The sequence below is a fragment of the Carettochelys insculpta genome, chromosome 12, assembly GCF_033958435.1.
Source record: "Carettochelys insculpta isolate YL-2023 chromosome 12, ASM3395843v1, whole genome shotgun sequence".
NCBI classification, from domain to species: domain Eukaryota; kingdom Metazoa; phylum Chordata; order Testudines; family Carettochelyidae; genus Carettochelys; species Carettochelys insculpta.
Genome location: NC_134148.1, coordinates 8,820,411 through 8,843,581, shown reverse-complemented (window position 1 = coordinate 8,843,581; position 23,171 = coordinate 8,820,411). Strand labels below are relative to the sequence as shown.

General features: G+C 45.3%; 1 protein-coding gene across 2 annotated transcripts in view; it reads left to right on the top strand.

The window, feature by feature from the left end:
- Positions 1-23,171, top strand: part of CHRNA5 (cholinergic receptor nicotinic alpha 5 subunit) — a 35,714-nt gene continuing 12,543 nt past the window's right edge. The window contains exons 1-6 of one of the 2 annotated variants that reach the window (XR_012647213.1): positions 1-379; positions 10,709-10,860; positions 11,830-11,874; positions 17,748-17,857; positions 18,783-20,986; positions 21,260-21,389. Coding sequence is in view for 1 of the 2 variants with exons in the window: in XM_075007243.1 (XP_074863344.1) it covers positions 226-379; positions 10,709-10,860; positions 11,830-11,874; positions 17,748-17,857; positions 18,783-19,614 (1,293 nt within the window). In the remaining variant the exon portion in view is untranslated. Of the gene's footprint in view, positions 380-10,708; positions 10,861-11,829; positions 11,875-17,747; positions 17,858-18,782; positions 20,987-21,259; positions 21,390-23,171 lie in introns of those variants that run through there. The other variant, XM_075007243.1, reaches the window with a different exon arrangement.

The following is a 23,171-nucleotide window of genomic DNA, read 5'->3' as shown; positions in this document are numbered from 1 at the left end:
TCCCACCCCTTAGAGCAGGAGAACAGCAGCCCGCCGCGCTGACCCAGCGAGCCCCTAACGGCTTCCCGCGCGCCCCAACGTGGGCGTCTCTCATTGCACGCCGCCCACTCCTCTCCCACGAGCCTTCCCGGCGAAGGGCAGAGCGCAGAGCAGCTACTGATTCGCAGCGCCTGAGGCGGCGGCTCGCGGTTGGCGGCGCTGCGCAGCGTAGGGTAGCGCAGCACGATGGCTGAGCGGGGAAGCCATGCGCGCGCCGTTCTCTTCCCTGGTAGCTGCTCCCTGTTCCTCCTCATCTGCCTCTTCGTGCTTCTGCTCGGGGTGCCCGGTCCGGCCGGCAGAGCCACCGCCGCCAGGGGCAGCGACCGGCCCCCCCACACGGGTAGGTTGTCGCCTTCCCCGCTCGGGAGGGTGAAGGGGGCTGGGAGAAATGTGTGGGGATCGAGGAGGAGTCGGAGAAGAGGGATGCGGCGCAGCGGGTCCTGCGGGTGGGTGGGTGAATCACGAATTTATGGCACTGTTAAACATTGGGGTTCAACTAGCACAAGCTGCCTGCAGGGCACTCTGCCTGCCCCAGCGGGTGAAGAGCTGGAACACGGTGCGGGTGGTGCCCGGGTAAAGCTCATCGTCCCTCGTTATTCTCCCCGCCCTGGAATAGTTCCGTTTGGGACCTTGTGAGATGAAGTGGCGCAGTCTGGTGCGCAGCTGGCATTACAAACGCTCTGCAAAAATGGCAAACGCAGTTTAGCTGGACGACGCTGCAGGACTTCAGAAAGTCTCACGTTTTGTTTAATTTTGCACGCGAGGTCAGCTTCTTAGAGTCCAGACTGAAAAACGTTAAAATCTGATTTGGAGGACGAGTCAGGGCTCGAGCACTAGCGTTGCAATTCTTAGGGACAGTGGAGAGGTGAAATCAGAGGAATTTTGTATTTAATTGGTAATTAAAGTAATCTAGACAGACCATTATTAAACAAAACAAAAAAAATTCTGCTCCAGAATCTGAAAAATTGGGATTTACCCACAAAAGCTCATTACCAGCTAAATAAAATTGTTATTCTTTAAGGTGCTACAGGACTGCTTGTTTTTTTTTGTCTGTGAAGCTACAGGCTTTGAGGCCATTATTAAACAGACACCGTGTTATTTAGCAGAAGGAGATACCCTAAGCAGCCTTGTTTAGATGTTGAGCTTTTCTTTGTCCTTGTCAAGCAAACTTGTCTCTGCACACTTACAGATTTACAAAACAAAAAAGCAGTCAAGTAGCATTTCAAAGACTAACAAAATAATTTATTAGGTGAGCTTTCGTGGGACAGACCCACTTCTTCAGACCATAGCCATACCAGAACAGACTCAATATTTAAGGCACAGAGAACCAAAAACAGTAATCAAGGTGGACAAATCAGAAAAAAAATCATCAAGGTGAGCAAATCAAAGAGTGGAGGGGCAGAGGGGGGGAGTCAAGAATTAGATTAAGCCAGGTATGCAAACGAGCCCCTATAGTGACCCAGAAAATTCCCATCCCTGGTTCAAACCACATGTTAATGTGTTGAATTTGAATATAAAAGAAAGTTCAGAGAGAAATGGGCTCAGGTAAACAGGATGAAGCTTAATAAGGACAAATGCAAAGTGCTCCACTTAGGAAGGAACAATCAGTGTCACACATACAGAATGGGAAAGCACTGCCTAGGAATGAGTACAGCAGAAAGGGATCTAGGGGTTACAGTGGACCATAAGCTAAATATGAGTCAACAATGTGATGCTGTTGCAAAAAAAGCAAACATGATTCTAGGATGCATTAACAGGTGTGTTGTGAACAAGACACGAGAAGTCATTCTCCTGCTCTACTCTGCACTGGTTAGGCCTCAGCTGGATCATTGTGTCCAGTTCTGAGCACCGCAGTTCAGGAAGGATGTGGAGAAATTGGAGAGGGTCCAGAGGAGAGCAACGAGAATGATCAAAGGTCTAGAGAACATGAGCTATGAAGAAAGGCTGAAAGAATTGGGCTTGTTTAGTTTGGAAAAGAGAAGATTGAGGGGCAACATGATGGCGGTTTTCAGGTATCTAAAAGGGTATCATAAGGCAGAGGGAGGGAACTTGTTCTTCCTTGCCTCTGAGGATAGAACAAGAGGCAATGGACTTAAATTGCAGCAGGGGAGGTTCAGGTTGGACATTAGGAAAAAGTTCCTAACTGTCAGGGTGATCAAACACTGGAACGAATTGCCAAGGGAGGTGGTAGAATCTCCATCACTGGAGATATTTAAGACAAGGTTAGATAGATGGCTTTCAGGGATGGTCTAGAAAGTGCTTGGTCCTGTCATGAGGGCAGGGGGCTGGACTCGATGGCCTCTCGGTGTCCCTTCCAGTCCTACTCTTCTATGATTCTATGATTCATCCTCTCTTTCAAGAGTGTTGCAAAAATTGTTCTCCAGTAACGCGGAAAATCTTAAGTCATTAACAGAATGGCTAACTCCATTAAAATGCCGGCTACCAGGTTTGTGGATCAGGAGTGTTTTTACGTCTCTTTTGTGCCCATTAACTCTTTGTCTAAGAGAGTTTGAAGTCTGTCCAATATACAAAGCATCTGGGCGTTGTTGGCACATTAGTAGGCATCCTTCGATCCCGAGGGATTATGGGTTTGTGCCCCAGTTGGACTGATTTGAGCAGCGTCTTCTGTGGCTGTGCAGTCCAATCTGGGAGTGGCAGTCCTTTCCTCACTGTGAGCAGCAGTAGGCAGATGTTGCTCTGGTATCAAGGGCACGGATCTTCCTGAGGGCTCGCCTGTCTTCCACTTCCTTCACCAAGGTAGTTTCATACATAGCAAGAGCTTCCTTCACTCCCTGTTTCCAGGCATGCCTGTCTGAGGCGAGTGAATGCCAGGTGTTCACAGTGATAGAGAGAGCACTGAGGTCACGCTTGCACATGTCCTTGTAGCGCAATTTAGGTCGCCCTTTCAGCCTTTTTTCAGACGCCAGTTTGCCGAAGAGGAGATCCTTCGGTATTCGGCCATCTGTCATGCGTGAGACATGGCCCAGCCAGCGCATACGCCTCTGTTTGAGAAGGGTGAACATGGAGGCAGTGCCTGCCCTCTCAAGCACTGCACTATTGGGGACCTTGTCCTGCCATGAGATACCGAGTACGCGCCTAAGGCAGCGCATGTGGAATGTGTTGAGCCACTGCTCTTGTTTTGAGCGCAAAGTCCATGTTTCACTGGCGTACAACAGTGTGCTCAAAACACAGGCTGTGTAGACCTGCACCTTGGTGTGTACAGTGAGCTTATTGTTAGCCCATCCTCTCTTCGTCAGCTTGGAGAACGTTGTGGTGGCCTTTCCAATGCGCTTGCTGATCTCGCTATCAAGTGACAAGTTGTCCGAGATCGTCGAGCCCAGGTACACGAACTCATGGACGAGTTCCAGTTCGTAGTCTAGGATGCTGATAGATGGCTTGTTACCCACGTTTTGGCCCATCATCTGAGACTTCTTTAAGCTGATTGTGAGGCCAAATTCCATGCATACATCTGCAAAGTGAGTTATGAGTGACTGCAGTTCCTGCTGAGCGTGAGCAGCAATAAGTGCATCGTCAGCAAAAAGGAACTCCCTTAGACGCTTCGTAAGCACCCTGGTCTTCGCTCTAAGCCTCGACAGTTTGGAGAGGTTGCCGTCCGTTCTTGTGCAGAGAGAGATGCCCTCTGTAGCAGTTCTGAAGGCGTATTTGAGCAGAACTGCAAAAGAAGATGCCGAACAGTGTTGGAGCCAGCACACACCCCTGCTTCACTCACATACAATGGCACATATGATGTTAGTTGAGGAACATGAGAATGTGCCTGTGATTCTGTAAATAACATGGTTAGATCCAGTGATGGTATCTCCAGACGAGATATGTGGACAAAGCTGGCAGCAGGCTTATTTGCAAGGAAAAGTTCCATGACTGGTGTTCCTGCAGTATAGACTGTGGCTGTTGGTGAGAATCTGCATAAGGTTGGGAGGTTGTCTGTAGGCGAGAACAGGCAGGTCACTTAGGGCCTTCTGGAGTGTGGCATCCTGATTAAGGAAAGGTTGTAGGTCTTAATAATTTGTTGCAGTGGTTTGAGTTGGTGATGACCACTGGTGTTCTGTTCTTGGCTTTTTTGTGCCTATCTTGGAGTAGCTGGTCTCTGGATATTTGTCTGGCCCTGTCGATTTGTTTTTTTATTTCTCTTGGTGGGTAATTCAGGTTTATGAATATTTGGTAAAGATCTTGTAGTTTTTGGTCTCTGTCAGTAGGATCAGAGCAAATGCGATTGTACCTAAGGGTTTGACTGTTTTTGGTTCTTTGTCCCTTAAATATTGAGTCTGTTCTGGTATGGCTATGGTCTGAAGAAGTGGGTCTGTCCCACGAAAGCTCACCTAATAAATTATTTTGTTAGTCTTTAAAGTGCTACTTGACTGCTTTTTTGTTTTGATAGTATATAGACTAGCACAGCTTTCCCTCTGTTACTATTACACATTTACAAATACCACCACATCTTAAAAATTATTGCACTTACTTGTAATGGATGTGGTCATGGATTTGTGATATATTTGCTTTGTGTGTTTATCTAAATGTCCAAGGGAAACAATGCATTTGTATTATGATACATAACAAATCTTTCTTATTGTGGAAATGCCATTATTATGGATTTATAACAAAATTCTGCTTGATTGTTCATGGAATTAACCCTTTAGAGTCCTGTGGGCTAATTCCAAAGCAAGGATTTGACTTGTGTAATTTACATGTATAAAACACTCCACAAAACAAAAATATGTTGGAAATAATTATAAAAGATGAAAAGGATGCAGTCAGCTCAAGCTGGAGCCAGAATACAGATGTTGCTTTTTCAGAATTTAAGAGTAATGGAAAGTATGTTACTTCTAAACACTTAGTTTTAGGTAAATGTTCCACCCAGTTTGAAGTCCTAAGATGGCAGTATTGAAAGCCTGAAAGTTAAATTAACTCGAAGCAGAAGTGAAATGATTTAACTGATTTTCATTTTGTAGACTGGGATATAAATGTAAAAACTGTATTAAAACTGAACTCTTTAGTTTAAAATGCAATAAATCCTTACTATCATGCTGAAAGTGTTTGCAGATATTGTGAATCATAGTACTTGGAAGAATGATATATTTTCACTAAGTCTTATCATAATAGAATAATTATATAGGGCTATTTGTTCTTAAAAAAAGGCCATAGCCAATTACTTTTGTGGATCCAAATCTTACTATTGGTCCAACAAACCTGCAGCTTTGTCTTCAGTGAGAACTGTCAGCATATATTTGAGGTGAGATTTTGTTTGTCTCTTGGCCATTTTAATTAAAATAAAATTGAAATTTGCTGAAAAATACAAATTAGTGATGTTTAATCCAGTTTTTTGGAAACTGGTATGTTGGGGTAGTAAACTACATTTAGGGCTTGTCTCCACTACCACCTTCCTTTGAAGGAAGGATGGTAATTAGGGTGTTCATAGTTTACTAATGAAGTGCTGCCGTGCATAGGCAGCACTTCATTAAGCAAATTCCCCCTGTGGCAACTTCGAAGTTTTAAACTTCAAAGTACCAGCACATGGCTAGCCCCGGTTCACCCACCGGTACTTTGAAGTGCCGGGGCAACTTCGAACTCCCCTTACTCCTTTGTCGTACTCCTAGACGCGTGCCAATACTTTGAAGTTTAAAACTTCGAAGTTGCTGCAGGGGGAATTTGCTTAATGAAGTGCTGCCTATGCACTGCAGCACTTTGTTAGTAAACTCCCAACACCCTAATTACCATCCTTCCTTTGAAGGAAGGTGGTAGTGTAGACAAGCGCTTAGAATAGAGAATTGTGGGAAAAATCCTTTATAAGTTATTTTGATAAACAACTTATCACACCATGAGCTAAATCACATATGACTTGGCTACTATGTATGCTTTCCAAATTCTTGAAAATTAAACTTCAGTTTTCTGCTTATTACTATGCAGCATTATGTGAGCATGTACATACTAACTTTCTTCCACAAATGTGCCAGTTTTACAAACTGTGGTTGTGTATTACTAAATAAAATGAGACAAGTGCCTTTAGGTGGGTGAAGTTTTTTGTAATACGGAATATCAACCTAAAGGATAAGAATTAGTTTTCTGAAGTGAACTCTGAAAGAAACTGTATCTGTTAGAATTCTAGGACAAAGTTTCTTGCTTTTTTTACTCAGTTTACTTATCATGGTGTTACTTTTAAGTGAATTTGCTTCCTTTTACGAATATATAAAAAGTGATCTTTCTCTACTGTCTACTGGAAAATAGGGAAGAGGAGCTTGTGCCCAGTTCCACTCTGTCCAGAAATTGAATCCTTAGTTTGATTTACTGGAAAACATATATATCTTCTGAAATCTACTACTGTTACATACTGAAGAAAGAATACCTGATTTGTATAACACATGGGGCAGTACATACCTATGTATAAGAGATTACAGTCTAGCTGCATGAGCAAAATTCTACTGTGGACACATGATGCTGCAGAGGTTGTGCACTGATACATCAAGGGTCGTCCTGGCAACTTGCCAGGAGCCTGAGCGTTATTCCTTATTTGTATAAATATTTACAAAATTGTCAATTTTATTCCATGATGCATAAAGATTAAATGAAACTCGTTTGAATAAAATGTTTCTAACCTTAAAGTCCTTCGTACTGTCTCTTTCTCTCCTTCCACTTCTCACTTTAGTTTGTACACTTTTCTTAATTTTCCTCTCCTTCAACTTTTCAGATGTTTTCCCTCTTCCAGATTTCCACATCAGTTATTTAGTTGCAGCCTTCTTGAACATTCATGCCCCTTTTTCTGCCCTCACTCCCATTTCCCTGGTCAGCAAGAATGATGCCTTTTCCCCATTATGTTCCTAGACTGATGGAATTCAATGGAAGAGGCCACAGTGAAGCCAGGATTGTTACAGTCTTTGTCTACACTAGAGAGTTTTGTTGACAAAACCTGCAGAGTGTGTCCACTTCACCAAGACATTCTGTGGACAGTAAATTGACAGAATGTGGCACTTGTGTCGACAGCATCCCCCATAAGGCAGAATGCCTCTTTCTGCAGATCTCTGTTGACAGAAACCCAGTCTGGATGTTCCCGGGGAGCTTTCTGTCAACAGAAAAGTCCTCCGTGATTCTGGACTGCTGCCCCTGGGGCACCTGTCCACAGTAGTTGGCACTCTGTGGTCTCCTTCTCTGGTCATTCTTAAAGCCACAAGGAGCCCCAGAAACCCTGTGGCAGGATGCTGTGAGTGTGGGAGCAGCAGAGCCACAGGCTGCTTGTCCACACACCCTCACAGCCATTTCTTGCAGCTGATTCCTGAAAGATGGCAGAGAGCCAGCCACCAAGTGACACCCGCCCCCACCCTGGGCCCTCTAGGAACCAGCCGGAAGGGGGTCTCAGGAGCCATTCTGGGGCATTCCCTAGGCACAGGTGCCAGCCTGCTGCCAATGAGGAGATCCTCCTGGGCCACTTGGCAAAGCAGAGGAAGGCCCCCTTCTACGCCCAGCTGGTCACGAGCCTGGTGGCATGGGGCCATCCTGCCCACACCATGGAACAGGGGCAGGTAGAGGTGAAAAAATTTCACCAGGGTACACCTGGGCCCAAGATGCCAGGCAGAGGTCTGGGGCAGGATCTGCACCTATTTCAAGGAGCTGCACGAGTTCCTGGGGGCAACTGGGGTCCAAGGAGGAGCACTCCAGGACCCAACCCCCACCAGAGCCAGTGGCAGACACACAGTCCGAGGTCAGCAGCAGCACCCTGGGCATCACCCTGGACTCAGGCCCCTCTAGCTAGACCACTTCCAGTGTGTCCCGAGAGCTGTTTGAGGGACCCTCTGGTAAGTACCCCATGCATCACCCAGCCCAGGGTGTGGGAGACGGGCATAGACTAGGTATGCTGCAAGTGTCACAAGGTTGGCTCAGGAGACATCTTGCACTGTGGTCCCGACAAGGCAGCGTGTCTCACCCAGACCCAGCAGGCAGCCCCTAGGTGCAGGTGCCAGCCCGCTGCCAGTCTCATGGGAGGCTGCATGAGACCCAGGCCCTGAGGGGCGAGGCCTTGGAGTCCCCAGGCAGCAGGGCCCACTGTGCTGGCTACACATTCCAGTGCACACAGGAATCCCTGTCTTGTGGCCTCTGGGAGTATTGGTTGCTGCTCACAGTGTGGTCAGGGCTTTAAGGGGTATGTTGTGTGAATGACTCCCTGCCTCTCCTTTTTGTGTCCCAGGACACAGTCTACGATGTACAAGACTAAAGACATTTATGACTCTTCTGTTGATGGCAATATTTTTTATATCATGTTAGAAGAAAAAAAGTCCTTTGTCACTGATATTTCTGTCTTCTGAGGTTTATGTATTAACAGCATAAAGGCCTGTGAACTGTATCAGAGAAAAACAAAATGCAAAGAGATTAATGACTGTAGGTATATGGCTGCGTGGTTTCCTGCCAGAGGCTATGCAGAGACAGTTAACTCTTCTGCAGTCAAACCCATTTTTCTTTTCTCTGTGAGTGTGAGAGAGAGAGAGAGAGAGAGAGAGTGAGTGAGTGAGTTTTAACAGGACCATAAATATTGCCACATTCATCTGATGGTTGGTGGTCTATTTGGTTCCGTAGTCAAAATTAGACAGTGACGACGGCACCAGAGGAAAGTGATAAAAATATTTTTACGGACTTAATCCTAGGAAGTTAATGATTATTTTATGTCATAAAGCATGAAGGTTAATAACCTTTATAGTTTTTTTTTCATTCTAGTTAAAGTAACTGAGGCCAACATAGTCATATGAACATACAGTCATCTTTTAAATCCTACTAATCTCTGCCTCCGTAATAGTTTGTCACAGGGAAAATTGTGTGTTAATTTTCATGTTAAAATGTCTAATTGGTTTTAAGTAGTACTTTAATTGCATTTATTGCCCCCTATCCTCCTATTATGAGACAAGATAAGTAGGTTTCTCTGTAGCATTCACTATTTCCTTTACTTCTGTATGTTGACTAGATTCACCTCTTCTCTGAATTAAATAGTCTTTATAATCTCTCCTCATATGGAAGTTTTTTGGGCTCTTAATCCTTTTTGTCCTTCTTTGGACTGTTTCTGTGTCTGCAATATCCTTTTAGTTGGGTACCACTACAGAACACAGAATTTCAGGTGAGGTAAAGTAATGAATTTATGTAATGGCTTTATAATATTTTAGGTGGTATTAGGAAAGGAACAGAGAATAGTACTAATATTTTATTTGAGTTTTTGTTTGTTTATGCTCCATCTGCCCTGAACAGACCACTTTGATGCCTAGGTATTTTTCCCGAGTGGTTTCAGTCAACTTAGAACCTCAGTGATGTATATGAGCATTTACATTTTCTTCCAGTGTATACGTTCATTTTCTTAACCAGAAACCACATTACCTTCCCCTGCACAGCGCAAACAATTATATAATAGAAAGCAAACTGGCCGGCGTGAGAGGGAAGAATTGCTGCTCTACTTTCTTTTAAGCCATTCCGTGCTGTGATAGAGGGGTTTGAGGTTGGGCGGGATGAGGAAGAGCAACAACAAGGCTGCATTTACTTTCTGCTTCAAGTTCCCTTAAGTTTGGTGTGTTTCCCACCCCTGCAAATTATAGTTTCAGCTCCCTGACTTCCCAAATAGCTGCAACGTCTGCTTACCAAATAAGTTAATTTAGTAAACATGACTACTTAAATAACCGAGAAATACAGGAAAAGTGTTAAAACTTGACCTTACCCAGTGATGAGGATAACAGAGAAAGTAATTTTGCTCACATTTGAAACAATTGCATCCAGTGTCTCATAGAGAAGTACTCATAACATTCACTAATGTGTTGTGTGTGTGATGCTTTTTGAACGAGTAGATGAAAATATTCCTTTTGCCTGAATTCCTTCCACCTTACTACACTGAAACAAAAAGCCAGAAAACTGGTAAGTTATCTGTCAGCCTTGTATGCTGCTGCTACTTTTAGGTTTACATCTTCAGAGAATGAGACTTTGTGCCCCTTTAGGGGGACGTTAATATGGTTAAGTATTGGTTGAAAAAACTGCAGGATTTTTACGCTTCTCTGGTACCTGGATGATATGTAAAAATGGCATAAGAAAATGTTTTGGTTATGTAGTTTTTTCCAGTGTTACTCTTCGATGATGAGATAGAGGTTCCCAGGCTTCAGAATTGGAAAGTATGATGGTACCAACAGAGTAATGAATAATACAGTAGGTTAATATTTTTTCCAGCTAATCCTAGCTGATGTGAGCTCTGTTACACTCAGGCTACGTTTACACTGCCTGTGCTATTTTGGGATACAAAGATATCCTGAAATAACAATGCTATGGCTTTTTGCGGCACCTGAAATAGCACTGCTATTTCAGGCACGCTATCCTGGTTCCACTGCCCCTTGTTGTAAGAGGAGTAATGGAACATTCAAAATAGCTCCTTGTTCCGAACTTCAGTGCTGTTGGATGCCACCAAGTTCGGAATAAGGTATTTAAAAATAATTTATGCAATTTGCATAGAGCAAATTGTGTAAATTATCTTGAAAAAAATTGCAGTGTAAATGTAGACAGAAAAGGAGATTAAAATGAGAAATAAATTTCTACACATACGTATCTCAAGCTATATAATATCAAGTTAACCCAATGTTTGTGAGAATCAATACAATGTATTATACTATACGTACATATTAAACATCTTTCTTTTATTGTGTAGGTATATCAGAACCTTCTTTCATTGCTAAAAGTGAAGACCGTTTGTTTCAACACTTATTTCAAGACTATCAAAAATGGGTTCGCCCAGTCCAACACTTGAATGACACAATAAAAATTAAGTTTGGTCTTGCGATCTCTCAGTTAGTGGATGTGGTATGTATGGTAAATAATTTTAGAACTAAAAACTGAGCAAAGCTTTTAGAATAGAGAAAACTTGATAGTCTGTTATTAAATAGTTATGCATATTGTATATGTGTATATACACAATAAATGCACCCTTATTTATATGAGCCTGTTTTAAAAAGAAGTTTCAATGAGGAGGAAAGCCTCAGAAAAAGAATGTCTCAGAGAAGATGAACAAAGAAAAGTAGATAGTTGTCAGAGGCCACAGGGAGATGAAAATATTTGGGCCCTTGGGCTTATTTTTGTCTTCTGTAAACTTTAACTGAAGCTTTTAGGGTTTGCAGAGAGAGAGTTTTCTATTTCAATGAATGCTACAATTTAAAAACTTATGTTCATATTTAATGTTTTGTTGTGTGATTCTATAAACATAAAATATAGGAAAGCTATTTCACACAAAAAATTAAAAATAGAGTATTTGAATGTGTAAGTTCCATAAAAAGAGAGAATTTACTGGCATGGCATAGTTTAGAACATTAAAGATGTAAATTTTTTTAAATTTACTAATTTAAAAATATTTCCTAATGGAACATCTTTTGGAAAGTATATTTTGCTTTTAAAAAGGAAAAAAAAAATCTGTAAAGGCTTTTTCTGTTCCCTGTATTTTCAGTTAGTCATCTTGCTCTTTGACTCTAGAGGGAAGCAGAAGTACTACACATGAGGAGCTGTAGAATGTGTAAAGTAAATCAACACTGGCTGTGAGGGAGAGGGGAAATCACCTTGTCATTAACTTATTTTGGTTACAGTGAACTTAGTTGGTGGCTATAACAATAGCAACTGCAAATAATAGGCAAATATATTTTTCATATGGAGACCTTCTCAATGAATATATTTGTATTGCAACTTATGAACCTGTTTGGAACAAAAATCACAGTTGTCTTCGGGGAAAAGGAAGGGTAAAATCATTGTTCCCATAAAAACATGCTGTTTAATTTTTTATAGGATGAAAAAAATCAGTTGATGACGACAAATGTTTGGCTGAAACAGGTATGTGCAAATATCAGCTGAGAGTTCCCTGACTAAATTGTAAAACTGAATGCACATTTTTGAGTGTTTATGTATTTATCAAATCTTTATCTGAAATTATATTAACATTTTATATAGCATGTTTATTACAAAAGGCACATTGCAATGTTTGAAAGAATTAATAGCCACAAAATTAAATTAAAAATAATAAAAACTCTCTCAGTGAAAACTTTTAATAAAAATAACACACACTTTAGAGACGTTTATTAAATTATGATACATGTATTCAGACATATATTTTGAAATTCTGGTAATGAAACATGAGTCTTCAGTGAAACTGTCACAAGCATAAAATAAAAAAGCACTTCTGTAGCACTAACAAAATGATTTATTAGGTGATGAGCTTTCGTGACCCAGAGTCACTTCCTCAGATTCTTCACAGCAGAATTTCCAGATCTGGAGAAGTGGGTCTGTGCCATGAAAGCTCGTCACCTAATAAGTCGTTTTGTTAGTCTTCAAAGTGCTACAAGACTGATTTTTTTTGTTTTGTGAAGATACAGACTAACATGGCTACCTCTATGTAAACATAAAATAGTGTGTCTTTGTGTAATTGCTTTTAAAAAGCTATTTTAAAATTATACTCTGAATATGCTTTTGATTCTATATTGATTAACAAAACCCAGAACTTTTAATTTCAGGGCTAGCATTCTAACTAGAGGTTAAGGAAGAGGGGCTTGCTATAAACTCCTAGTTGGTTTATTCTGTCTTAAGTATATGCATTAGATCATAATCAAGAAGTCCTCTGAAGTTCTAATAATCACAACGTAGAACTAAACTTTGTGAGACAATTATATTTGGATATATTTGTCACTGAGTTTCCTTCAAAATGCTACAGTTTTTTTAAAGCATGGATTCCTTTCATCCCAGTTGCCATCTTCAGTCCTTCAACTCTTCTCTATGCTTTCATTGACTTTGATAAAAAGTTTAGGACCCTTACATGCAGTGAGCATACAACTTACTAAATTTCATCTGTAGAACTTTCACAGTTTTACTCTTTACCACAATAAGTAGGGTGTATACTCAGTTATTTTCAGTGTTGTTGAAGTTGTGTTGGTGCCAGGCTATGACAGGACAATGTAGATGAGGTAATATATTTTGCTGGATCAACTTCTGATGGGGTAAGAGGTAAGATTGGTAGCTATACAGTTCTACGATTTCCATCTACAGGGTGGGAAAAAAAGGCTGTATGTAAGTTGAAAGTTTGTAACTTCCACTAACAGAAGTTGGTCCATGGGACAAGGTGTGCATACCATGCACTGGACACGAAAGCATTAACCCACGCTATTAATGGCAGAAGTCCCACCCTTTAGACCATGCTGGGCGTGCTCCAGCTGCTGCCTCAGTATAAAAGGGAGTAGCCCAGCTCTTTTTCAGTGGATTGCCAGAGGGGATGCACCTTTGGTAGAGGCTCTAGCTAAAGAGCTGCCACCACCCTTGTCTGTGGGCCATCTCCACCCTTAACTTGCTGGAGATCTGTGGCCAGTGTAGCCCCAGGGAATCACCTAAGCTGAGGAACCCAGAGACCTCAGTGTCCCACTTCTGCAAGTGTGGTAGAAAGTAACCCAGGGAGGGTGACCCAAGTAATGTCAGCATGTTTCAGTGGGATTTACTGTTGACCTAGTGACAATTCTGCCACTATTAGGGCTCTGGGTTAGGATCTGGTGAAGTTTGTTGGGCTGAAGCCCTCATACCACCCCTGGTGGCATACCCCACCCCTGAGTACTGGCCATTAGTTTGTACTATCCTGTACCTGTTGGCTTTTATATGGCCACTGGTCTGCACTGTCTTATGTCTGAGGGTAATTATACTGATTCTAGCCATTAGGCTGCACAGGCTGTCCTGCATCGATGGGTTGCCATACTGACTCTGGCTATTGGGTCACACTACCCTGCATCTGAGGACATTTATACGGCTCTAGGTACTAGGCTGCACTGCCTTGTGTTGGGGCTATTATATTGACTTTGGTTGGTATGTCGCACTTCCCTGAATGCAATGGCTCCTATAATTGACATTTGGAATTGGGTTGCACATCCCTGTACCCTGGGGCCACCATATTGTCTCTAGGCTGTACTTTCAGCCTAAAGAAAGGTCAGGAAGACTAGTAGTGGTGACTATTGCAATCTTGCTAAGATCTAAGAGAGAACAGGCTGTGCATGCTACATGATAGTCCAGTAAAAGATATCACCTCAACTACTTTGTCTCGAATTTATACTCAAGCATTTCTTTTTAGATTAGCTATTGAACTGGAATTTTAAGATCTACTCAAACGATGAATCTTTTGGGATCCTATTTTCTTGAATGTCCACATTTTGTAGTTCAGAAATAAAAATACTAAAGGCACATCTTCACTACTGGGAAGATTGACGCTGCCACTCACAGAGCGCCCCTGTTGGAACAGGTATTCCTGCTCATCACAAGGACTATGTGTACGGTAGAGGGTTTTGTTGACAAAACCCACAGAGCATCCACATTACCAAAGTGTTCTGTCTACAGTAAATTGACAGAATGTGACACTTTTGTCAACAGAGTTCTGCTGTTCCCCCATGAGGCAGAACACCTGACAGATCTCTGTTGACAGAAAGCCAGTCTGGACATTTCAGGGGGCCTTCTGTTGACAGAAAAGTCCTTCAGAGCACTGGGCAGCTTCCCCAGGGAATGACATGTCCACAGAAATCAGAGCTCCGTGGTCCCTGCCTCTGGCCCTTTTTTAAAGCCCAGGGAGCCTGGGAAACCCTGTGGCAGGAAACTGAGTGTGTGGAAGCAGCAGAGGCACCATTGCTACGCCCTTGCAGCCACTCCCTGTGATTGAGCTGTTGCAGATGGCAGAGACCCAGGCACCCTGACACCCCCCAGGGCCCTCGAGGGAGCAACCATGAGGGTCCCAAGACCCACCTCGAGGCACAAATCAGCAAGCCCCCTCCTGAACCAGGCCCGAGGTCCAGGACTTGCTAGACATGTTGGCTGAGAAAGGGATCTTCTGTGACCCCTCAGCAAAGCAAAGGAATGTCCCTGGCTAGCCACCGCCCAGGTGGCACAGGGCCACCCCACATATACCAAGGAGCAGGTGTGGCAAAGGTTAAAGAACCCCACCAGTATGTGTCTGGGCCTGCAACGCCAGGTGAAGATCTGAGGCAGGACTACTACAGGGAGCTGCACGAGCTCCTGGGAGGGGGTGACACCACCCTCCCTCGACACTGTAGAGAAGGTCCCCATTGCCCTGGAGCCTGAGGAAGAGGAGGAAGATCAGCAGCACCCCAGGATCCAACCTCTACTGGAGGCGGACACAGGGTCCAAGGCCAGTGGCAGGATTCTGGCCATCACCCTGGACTCTAGCCCCTCCAGCCAGGCCATCTCCAGGGCGTCCCCAGAACTGGATGAGGGTGCCTCTGGCAAGTATCCCATGTGTTGCACACTTTAGGGGATGGGAGGTTGTGCAGACAGAGCATGTTGCGAGCATCATCAGGCAGGCTAGGGTGGGACCTCATGCTGTGGTTCCAGCATATAGAACCATGTGCAAGTGAGAGTATCCCACCCAGACCCAGCAGGTAGTCCCAGGCATGGGCACCAGCCCACTGCCAGCCTCATGGGAGGCTGGATGAGCCACAAGCCCTGAAGGAGGGGGACCTGCCAGACCCTACCATGGCTGGAAGTGGACTAGCCACAAAGGCAGTGGCCTAATCCCAGACACACCAAGGACTGCGGCTTCTGCCACGCAGGTATGCCCACAGGTGGAGGCGGCACCCACTGCCACGAACAGCGCTGCAAGCCGCATGTGTGGGGGTGGCCCAGGGAGGGCAAAGCTGTGCCCAGCTCACCCACCACCCATGTTGGGACTCCTCTGTGGCCACACCCCCCTTAGCTGCTTGCCCGTTGAGTGTGGGGGTGGTCCACAATGGTCAGCCCTGTCCCCGACACACCGTGGAGTCCTCATGTGATGGTCTGCTGTACAGGCCCCACATGCCTGTGCACATGGGACATTCCTGTCCCTTAGCCCAGGGGTGTTGGTTGCTAGTCATGGTGAGAGCTGTTTTGTCGTGGTCAGGGGCTGTTTTGCATGAATGGCTCATCGTCTCCTTTCCTTGTCCTCCTTACAGCTGGACCCACACCAAGCTAGGCCTGAGCCAGCCCCACTCTGGCAGCGAAGTGAACGAGCCCCGAGGCAGCACCAGGATGAGCTGGCATCCCCCCACTGAGAGGGCAGGCCTGCAGCTGGAGGGGCTGTCGCCTTCTGTATGCTAACAGCCTCAAGTGGCAGCTGTGGGACAACCAGGAGTAGTGGGCATGGACCTGGGACCAACTGATGTCCCACTTTTGATACACCACTGGCATCTGGTTGAACCTGTTGGCTCACTCACCCACAGCTGCCATTCCCGTTCCCCTAACCCCTCCATTGCTTTGCCCCTGCCATCCATCCCCAAAGCCCTTCTTGATTTTTGGCGGTGGATGAGGGCCATGACCGCCCCACCTGCCGACCCAGACCCAACTGCACCTCCACCGCCTTCATACCTCCCTGTGCTCCCAGCCCCAAATTTGCCCCAACAGGGACTGTGAATCCACAGCAGGAGGGGATCCCGAGGCCAACTCCATTCGGGATCCCACTCACCTGTGAAGTCATGGCCCCCCACCCACAACATGGTTTGATTCCTCTCCCTGTTCCAGTTATATAGTTATAACCATGTATATAGTTCACTGCTTTTATTACACAGTTTATTTTCAAAATGTTTATCTTTGTTCAAGTAAAAAAAAAAAGTTATTCATCCACCACCCCTGCATCTCTTTTTATTGGGCAGGTATAGGGGAGTGGTGAGGAGAGATCATGGTTGGGACAGGGTAGGGGTGGGGTCCCAAAGCCCCTACTGGGGGTGCTCTGGGGAGGGTTATTGGGGGTTGTGGGAGAAGCTTTCCGTCAGGGCCTCACAGATATGCAGACCATCCCTATGGGCTTGGTGGATGGGAACTTCACCAGGCTGCTCGTAGACATGGCTGCTGTCCACCCACTTTCAGGGCACGCCTCGCAAGAGCTCCTGGAGGGGATTGCCAGCTGTGTGACTATCTGACAGGTTCTGGGGGCCATTCTATTGAGAGAGTGGCTGGGCAGTCTGGTTGATCTCTATTGACAGCACGGATTGCTTTTTCAGTCCGCTTTGGTGTCTGGCTGCAATCTGTCGACAGAAGTTTTGTTGGATGATGCCTTCTGACTGTAACTTCAGTTGTCAGATTGTTCTAGAGTACATATAGCCAAGGTATAATGGAGGTCAACTGAAGCATTTTGCTCCCAGTGACCTGCAGCAGAGGTGATGCAGAAGCTCGAATTAAGGTATGTCCATTCCAACTATATCATTAATGTAGCTGGAGTCATGTATCTAAATTCAAGTTTCTGCTTTAATGTAGACCTGGCCTAATTTTGTGATATATTATTTCTAGTGTTGATGCATCCAAAAAGCACTGGTGGCCTTGTGAGACAGTGGGATTTTCTGCTCTGACCCTAAAGTTTAGATCATCTTTAGATTAGCCTCCAAACTTTCAACTTTTCATTCTGATTTTGCTTTAGTTTATGTGAATACATTGTTAGAAGCTTTAAAATACTTTTAAAAACTCCATACAGAAGTATTATGTAATGAAATGGCTCTTAAAACTGAAGAAAGGAAAATTGGTTTAGGTAGGTAAGGACTAAATGGATCAATATGTCCATTTTAACATACAAGATGTGGAAGCAAAAAAGTCTGATCTCTCCTTAGGTCCCTTCCCCTTTTGTTCCCAATTGAAAACTGTCTATATCTTGCTTATTTTAAACTAATTTTATGGCTACTATACCATTTATCATGTATTTATAGGAATGGAGAGATGTAAAATTAAGGTGGAACCCTGAAGACTATGCTGGAATAACGTCTATTCGTGTCCCATCAGAGTCCATCTGGATTCCAGATATTGTTTTGTATGACAAGTAAGATTTTAAAATAAATTGACTGTCTACTCTATACAAGGAGTTCTGCAGTATAGTGTGTGATCACATATATAAATGAAAATAAGATGTCAGGCTGTCCATTCATTTTTAATTTTTACCCTCTGGAATTTCTGAGCATATTGCTTTACAACCTTAATATTTTTTAACATTGCCTTTTTCTATGGAATTTTCTAGGATATTTTTTAAAGTTAAGATCCTTCATGTAAAACAGTTTGCTAATAAGAAGTAGAAAACCATCCAGCACAAACATACATTCACAAACAAATATGTACTAGAGCCCTTGCAGAGTCCTATCTGATAAAGAGCACAGAACTGAATACAGACTAATATAGGCTGAGACAGTCAATATGCATAATTAAAATAATACTCAATAAAGAAAAATATTAATTTTAGCCACCTTTCTTGTACATCAATGTGTAAAAATAATAGTACTTAGACTTCTGAAGAAAAGTTTCTGTTCAACTTATCTTGATAGAGTGTTTAGTAAAAAAGAAACTTACTGTATTTATACAAAAGTTTGGAAGTGCAAACTATTGTTTGTATGCATAATTAAGTTAAAGTAAAATTGATTTTCATCGGCACACAAATATGCACATCTATTAAGCAGGAATGATTCCTATCAGAAGTCAAGTTCTGACTCACTTGCTGGGAACTAAGGCAGTGCAGAAAAGTTGCACAAATATTATAATGGGGAAAAATATTTTCTTCATGCTTCTTTTAGAAACAGAGTCCTGATCTAAAGATAAAAGTGTAAAATTTCCACTCTAAATCTAAAAATCTAAGAGTGGTAATCATCAGAAATGACAATTTGGAAGGGTAACACTTAATAGGAAATCTTAACAAAAAGTATTTGGTTGTAATGTATGGTAATCATATAGCTAAATACTCATATTTTTAATTTCAGTGCCGATGGTCATTTTGAAGGAACTTCTACAAAAACAGTAGTAAAATACGATGGGACCGTTGCTTGGACTCCACCTGCAAACTATAAAAGTTCGTGTACCATAGATGTTACGTTCTTTCCATTTGACCTCCAAAATTGCTCCATGAAATTTGGTTCTTGGACTTACGATGGCTCACAGGTTGATATAATTCTAGAAGATTATGATGTTGACAAGAGAGATTTCTTTGATAATGGAGAATGGGAAATAGTAACTGCAACAGGGAGCAAAGGGATCAGAACTGATGGATGCTGCTGGTACCCATTCATTACATATTCATTTGCAATTAGACGGTTGCCTCTTTTTTACACACTGTTTCTCATTATTCCATGTATAGGACTTTCATTTTTAACTGTCCTTGTCTTTTATCTCCCTTCAAATGAAGGTGAGAAAATTTCTCTGTGCACTTTAGTATTAGTGTCTTTGACTGTTTTCCTTCTTGTTATTGAAGAAATTATACCCTCATCTTCTAAAGTTATACCACTTATTGGAGAGTATTTGGTGTTTACTATGATTTTTGTGACATTGTCCATTGTGATAACTGTCTTTGCTATTAATATTCACCATCGTTCCTCTTCTACTCACAATGCTATGGCACCTTGGGTCCGCAAGATATTTCTTCATAAACTTCCAAAGCTACTTTGCATGAGAAGTCATGTAGATAGATACTTTACTCAGAAACAGGAAACTAGCAATATCAGTGCATCAGATTCGTCTAGGAACACCTTGGAAGCAGCTCTAGATTCTATTCAATACATTACAGGACATATCACGAAGGAGAATGATGTTCGTGAGGTGTGTGTATTGGGGATGTTGCTCTAATTTTTAATATTAGTAATTAGAATAGAAATCTAAACGATGGTTTAAAGTACCCATCTCTGTTTTTATCTCGTATAACAGCGAACAGTTATTTTTCCTGAAATAATTAAAAATGCTAGTTTTGTTTCAAGATGTCCTTCCTTTGGAGTTCGATTAAAAAAGGCCTTTCAATAATCAAATACATTTTTGGTAGATTCCATATACTGTACACTTTCTGCAGTGATGATCAAAATCTGCATGGCTTTCTCTTTTTTCAGATAAAATATTTTCTTTAATTAAAAATCCCTTAGGCTGCATCTACGCTACAAAGTAACTTCAAAGTTAACTTTGAAGTAAGGTGCTACTTTGAAGTAGCCTACAGAGGGTCTACACATGCTTTCCATTACTTCAAAGTTAACTTCATAGTAAGGCAGGCTAACTTTGAAGTCACTACTCCATTCCTGGGAATAGAGTAGTGCCCTACTTCGAAGTTTAAATTTGAAGTAGGATGTGTGTAGACGTTCCGCACTCATTACTTCGAAGTAAGTGCCCCCCTGCCCCCGGAGTACTGAGACAGTCTGGCCAGCCCAGGCATGGCTCTTTGGTCCCTGCTGGGCGCTTGACAGGAACTAACTCCCCGGCAACCCTAGGGAGGAAGCTACGAGCCTGTCACAATCGGGCAGCATGAGCTCCCAGTTGGACTGCTCCTGCTCGACACCCCAGACAGCATCCACACACACACCCCACCACCATGGCAGCACAGCAGGACCCCCGTGTCCCGCTGGAGCCCTGGATGATGAGTGCAAGGGCTTACAGTGCCCGGGCAATGTGTGTGGCAAGGGCAAGGTGTGTGGCAAGGGACCCTCCTGGACTGAGGCGGAGCTGAAGGACCTCTTCACGCTATGTGGGGAGGGAGTAGGAGGTCCTTCCCCAGACTGGTGCCTGGGAGCAAAACACAAAAGCCTATGAGAAGCTGGCCAGCAGCCTCACCACGCAAGGCCACTCGGGCTGCATTGGGAGCAGCGTCCGCATAAAAGTGAAAGAACAGAGGCAGGCCTCTGCAAAGCGTGCAATGCTGCCAGATGGTTGGGGGGCGTAGGCTGCCCACTGACCCCAGTACAGGGAGCTACATAGGCTCCTGGAGCTGAGGGTGGTTGCTGCCCTGGAGTACCTCATGGACATTGCTGCCCTCCTTCCCCACGGATGCTGATGAGGAGGTGAGCCCTTCCACCAGCCCCCCTGCGCTGGGACCGGCCCATCAAGACTGAGGGCTCCAGTGGTGGGACCCTTGTCATCATACTTCCCCCCAGAACACCGAGCTGTGCCTTGTCCAGCTGAGCCTTGCATGAGCCCCTGGAGGTCGTAGCTGGTAAGTATGGGGTGATCGGGATGTCACAAAGCTGGGGGACAGGGTCCCCCCACAGAACAGCCCTGCAACCCAACTGCCTGGGGAAGGAGGGGGGCACTGAACATGGCCCAACCTCACCAGGTGGGAACCTGTCAGCACCCGGGATCCCAAGGGGTCCACGGGCCATTGAATGGCCAGGGAGTGGGGTGGGGGCCAGTGGAGCAGGGGCCCAGCCCCCCGGGGTTGGGACCCAGCACTCACGGGCTGTTCTCCTGTCACCTTCTGTCTCCACAGGTCTACCATTGGGCAGCCACTGTAGCCCATCGGAGTGGGCTGTAGCCACGGGGCTGGGCGGCCGCTCCATCACCCCAGCCTGCATCCCTGCACAGCTGGGCCACACGTCAACAGCACTGATGGGACAAGGAGGCGGCCACCAACTGGGCAGTCATGCAAGAAATGACTGGCATGCTCTGGGACTGGGTGACGCTGGAGCAGGAGGTGTGGGTGCAGGTGGCTGGCAGCCTGGGCACCCTGGCTCAGGCCTAGACCTCCGGCCTCACCCAACCTCCTGCCCCCTTGCCAGTTCTCCCCGCAGGACCCCTGCGCAGCCATCCACTGTGTGGCAAACCTGTCTGTGGCTGCCAGCATCAAACTGGGTTGGTGGCTCTTGGCCAGAATGGCTGCACCTGCCCCAACTCCAGGGCCCCCCCCCACCGCACACCCTGTGGAGGCTGAGCTCCTGGCACCTCCACCCCACCCCTACCTCCCTGTGGTCCTGGCCCCACTGCAGCCCCACAGGGGGCTTTGGAACCAGGGCAGTAGAGGCAGCTGCAGCCACCGCAGCTCCCAGCCCTCCATGCCACTGGGCGACTGAGCCATCTCCCATCCCAGCCTCCTTCCAAGTTCAGTCCCCCATCCCAGCCCCCCAACTCCTCTCTGTGGAGCAGTCCCCACGTGCACTGTACATAGTTTAACACATTCTGGTTTGCTTTGCAAAATCCATTTATTCCCAGACAGTAATGTGTATTGTTTCCACCCTAACCCTGAGTTCCTGGTGCTCAGTGGGGGAGTGGTGAGTGATGGGAACGGGAGGGATGGGAGAGCAAGGAGCCTGTCATGCGGACTGTGGCTGAGAGGGTCAGGGCAGGCCCTGGGCAGAGGCCTGGCACAAGGCTTCCCAGACCCTGACCCCATCCCTCTGGGCCTGGCAACATGGGACAGCGGGCAGCTGCTCATACCCAGCCCCCAGGTCTGTGTCCCAGGCCTGGGTGAAAAAGGCCTCCCGTCTAACCTCCATTCTGTTGTGGAAGGCACAGCAGGTGGCGACCACCATGGGGACATTTGGGAGGCTGATGTCCAGCCTCATGAGGAGGCTGCAGAACCTCCTGTTCAGCCTCCCAAACTCCCACTCAGTGCTCTTGGCATGATTCAGGTGGCCATTGAAGGTGTCCTGGGCCGGGGTGGTGCATCCGGTATAGGGCTGCGTGAGCCACAGGTGCAGTGGGTATGTGGCATCAGCCATAATGCAGCGGGCATTGTAATGTGCCTGAACAGGAGTTCCTGTGGGGAGACAAACATGCCCTCCTGCATCCAGCATCCCAGCCACAAATTCTGGAACAGCCAAGCGTCATGGGCTCTGCCTGGCCATCCCACCAATGAGTCCAAGAAGCAGCCCCACATGTCCACCAGCACCTGAAGTACCATTGGGTGGTACCCCTTCCTGTTAATGTAGGCACCCCTGCTGTGGTCTGGGGCCCAGATTGCCACGTATGTCCCATCCAGTGCTCCAAAAAAAATTTGGGAACCCCAGCTCCAAGAACCTGGCAAGGACAGTGTCCAGGTCCCCAAGGGTGATGACACAATGCAGGAACACCATGTTGATGGCTTGGACGACCTGCAGGGGTGGAAGGAAGACACGTTGATGAATGCCAGACCAGGTGGCCCTTTGCCCAGTCGCCCTGTCCCTGGGGTGGGTCTATGGTGTGGGCCAGGCGTACCTGTATCAGCACTTCTCCAATAATGGCCTTGATGACTCCGAATTGGTGGCCTATGGACCAGGGGCTATCTGAAGTGGCCAGCCTCCACAGTGTCATGACCACCCTCTTCTGCACTGGGAGCACTGGCTGCATCTGGGTGTCTTGGTGCTGGAGGACTGGGGGAGCCAGTGGCAGAGGTCCTCTGTCTGCCAGGTCATTCAGAAGTTCCT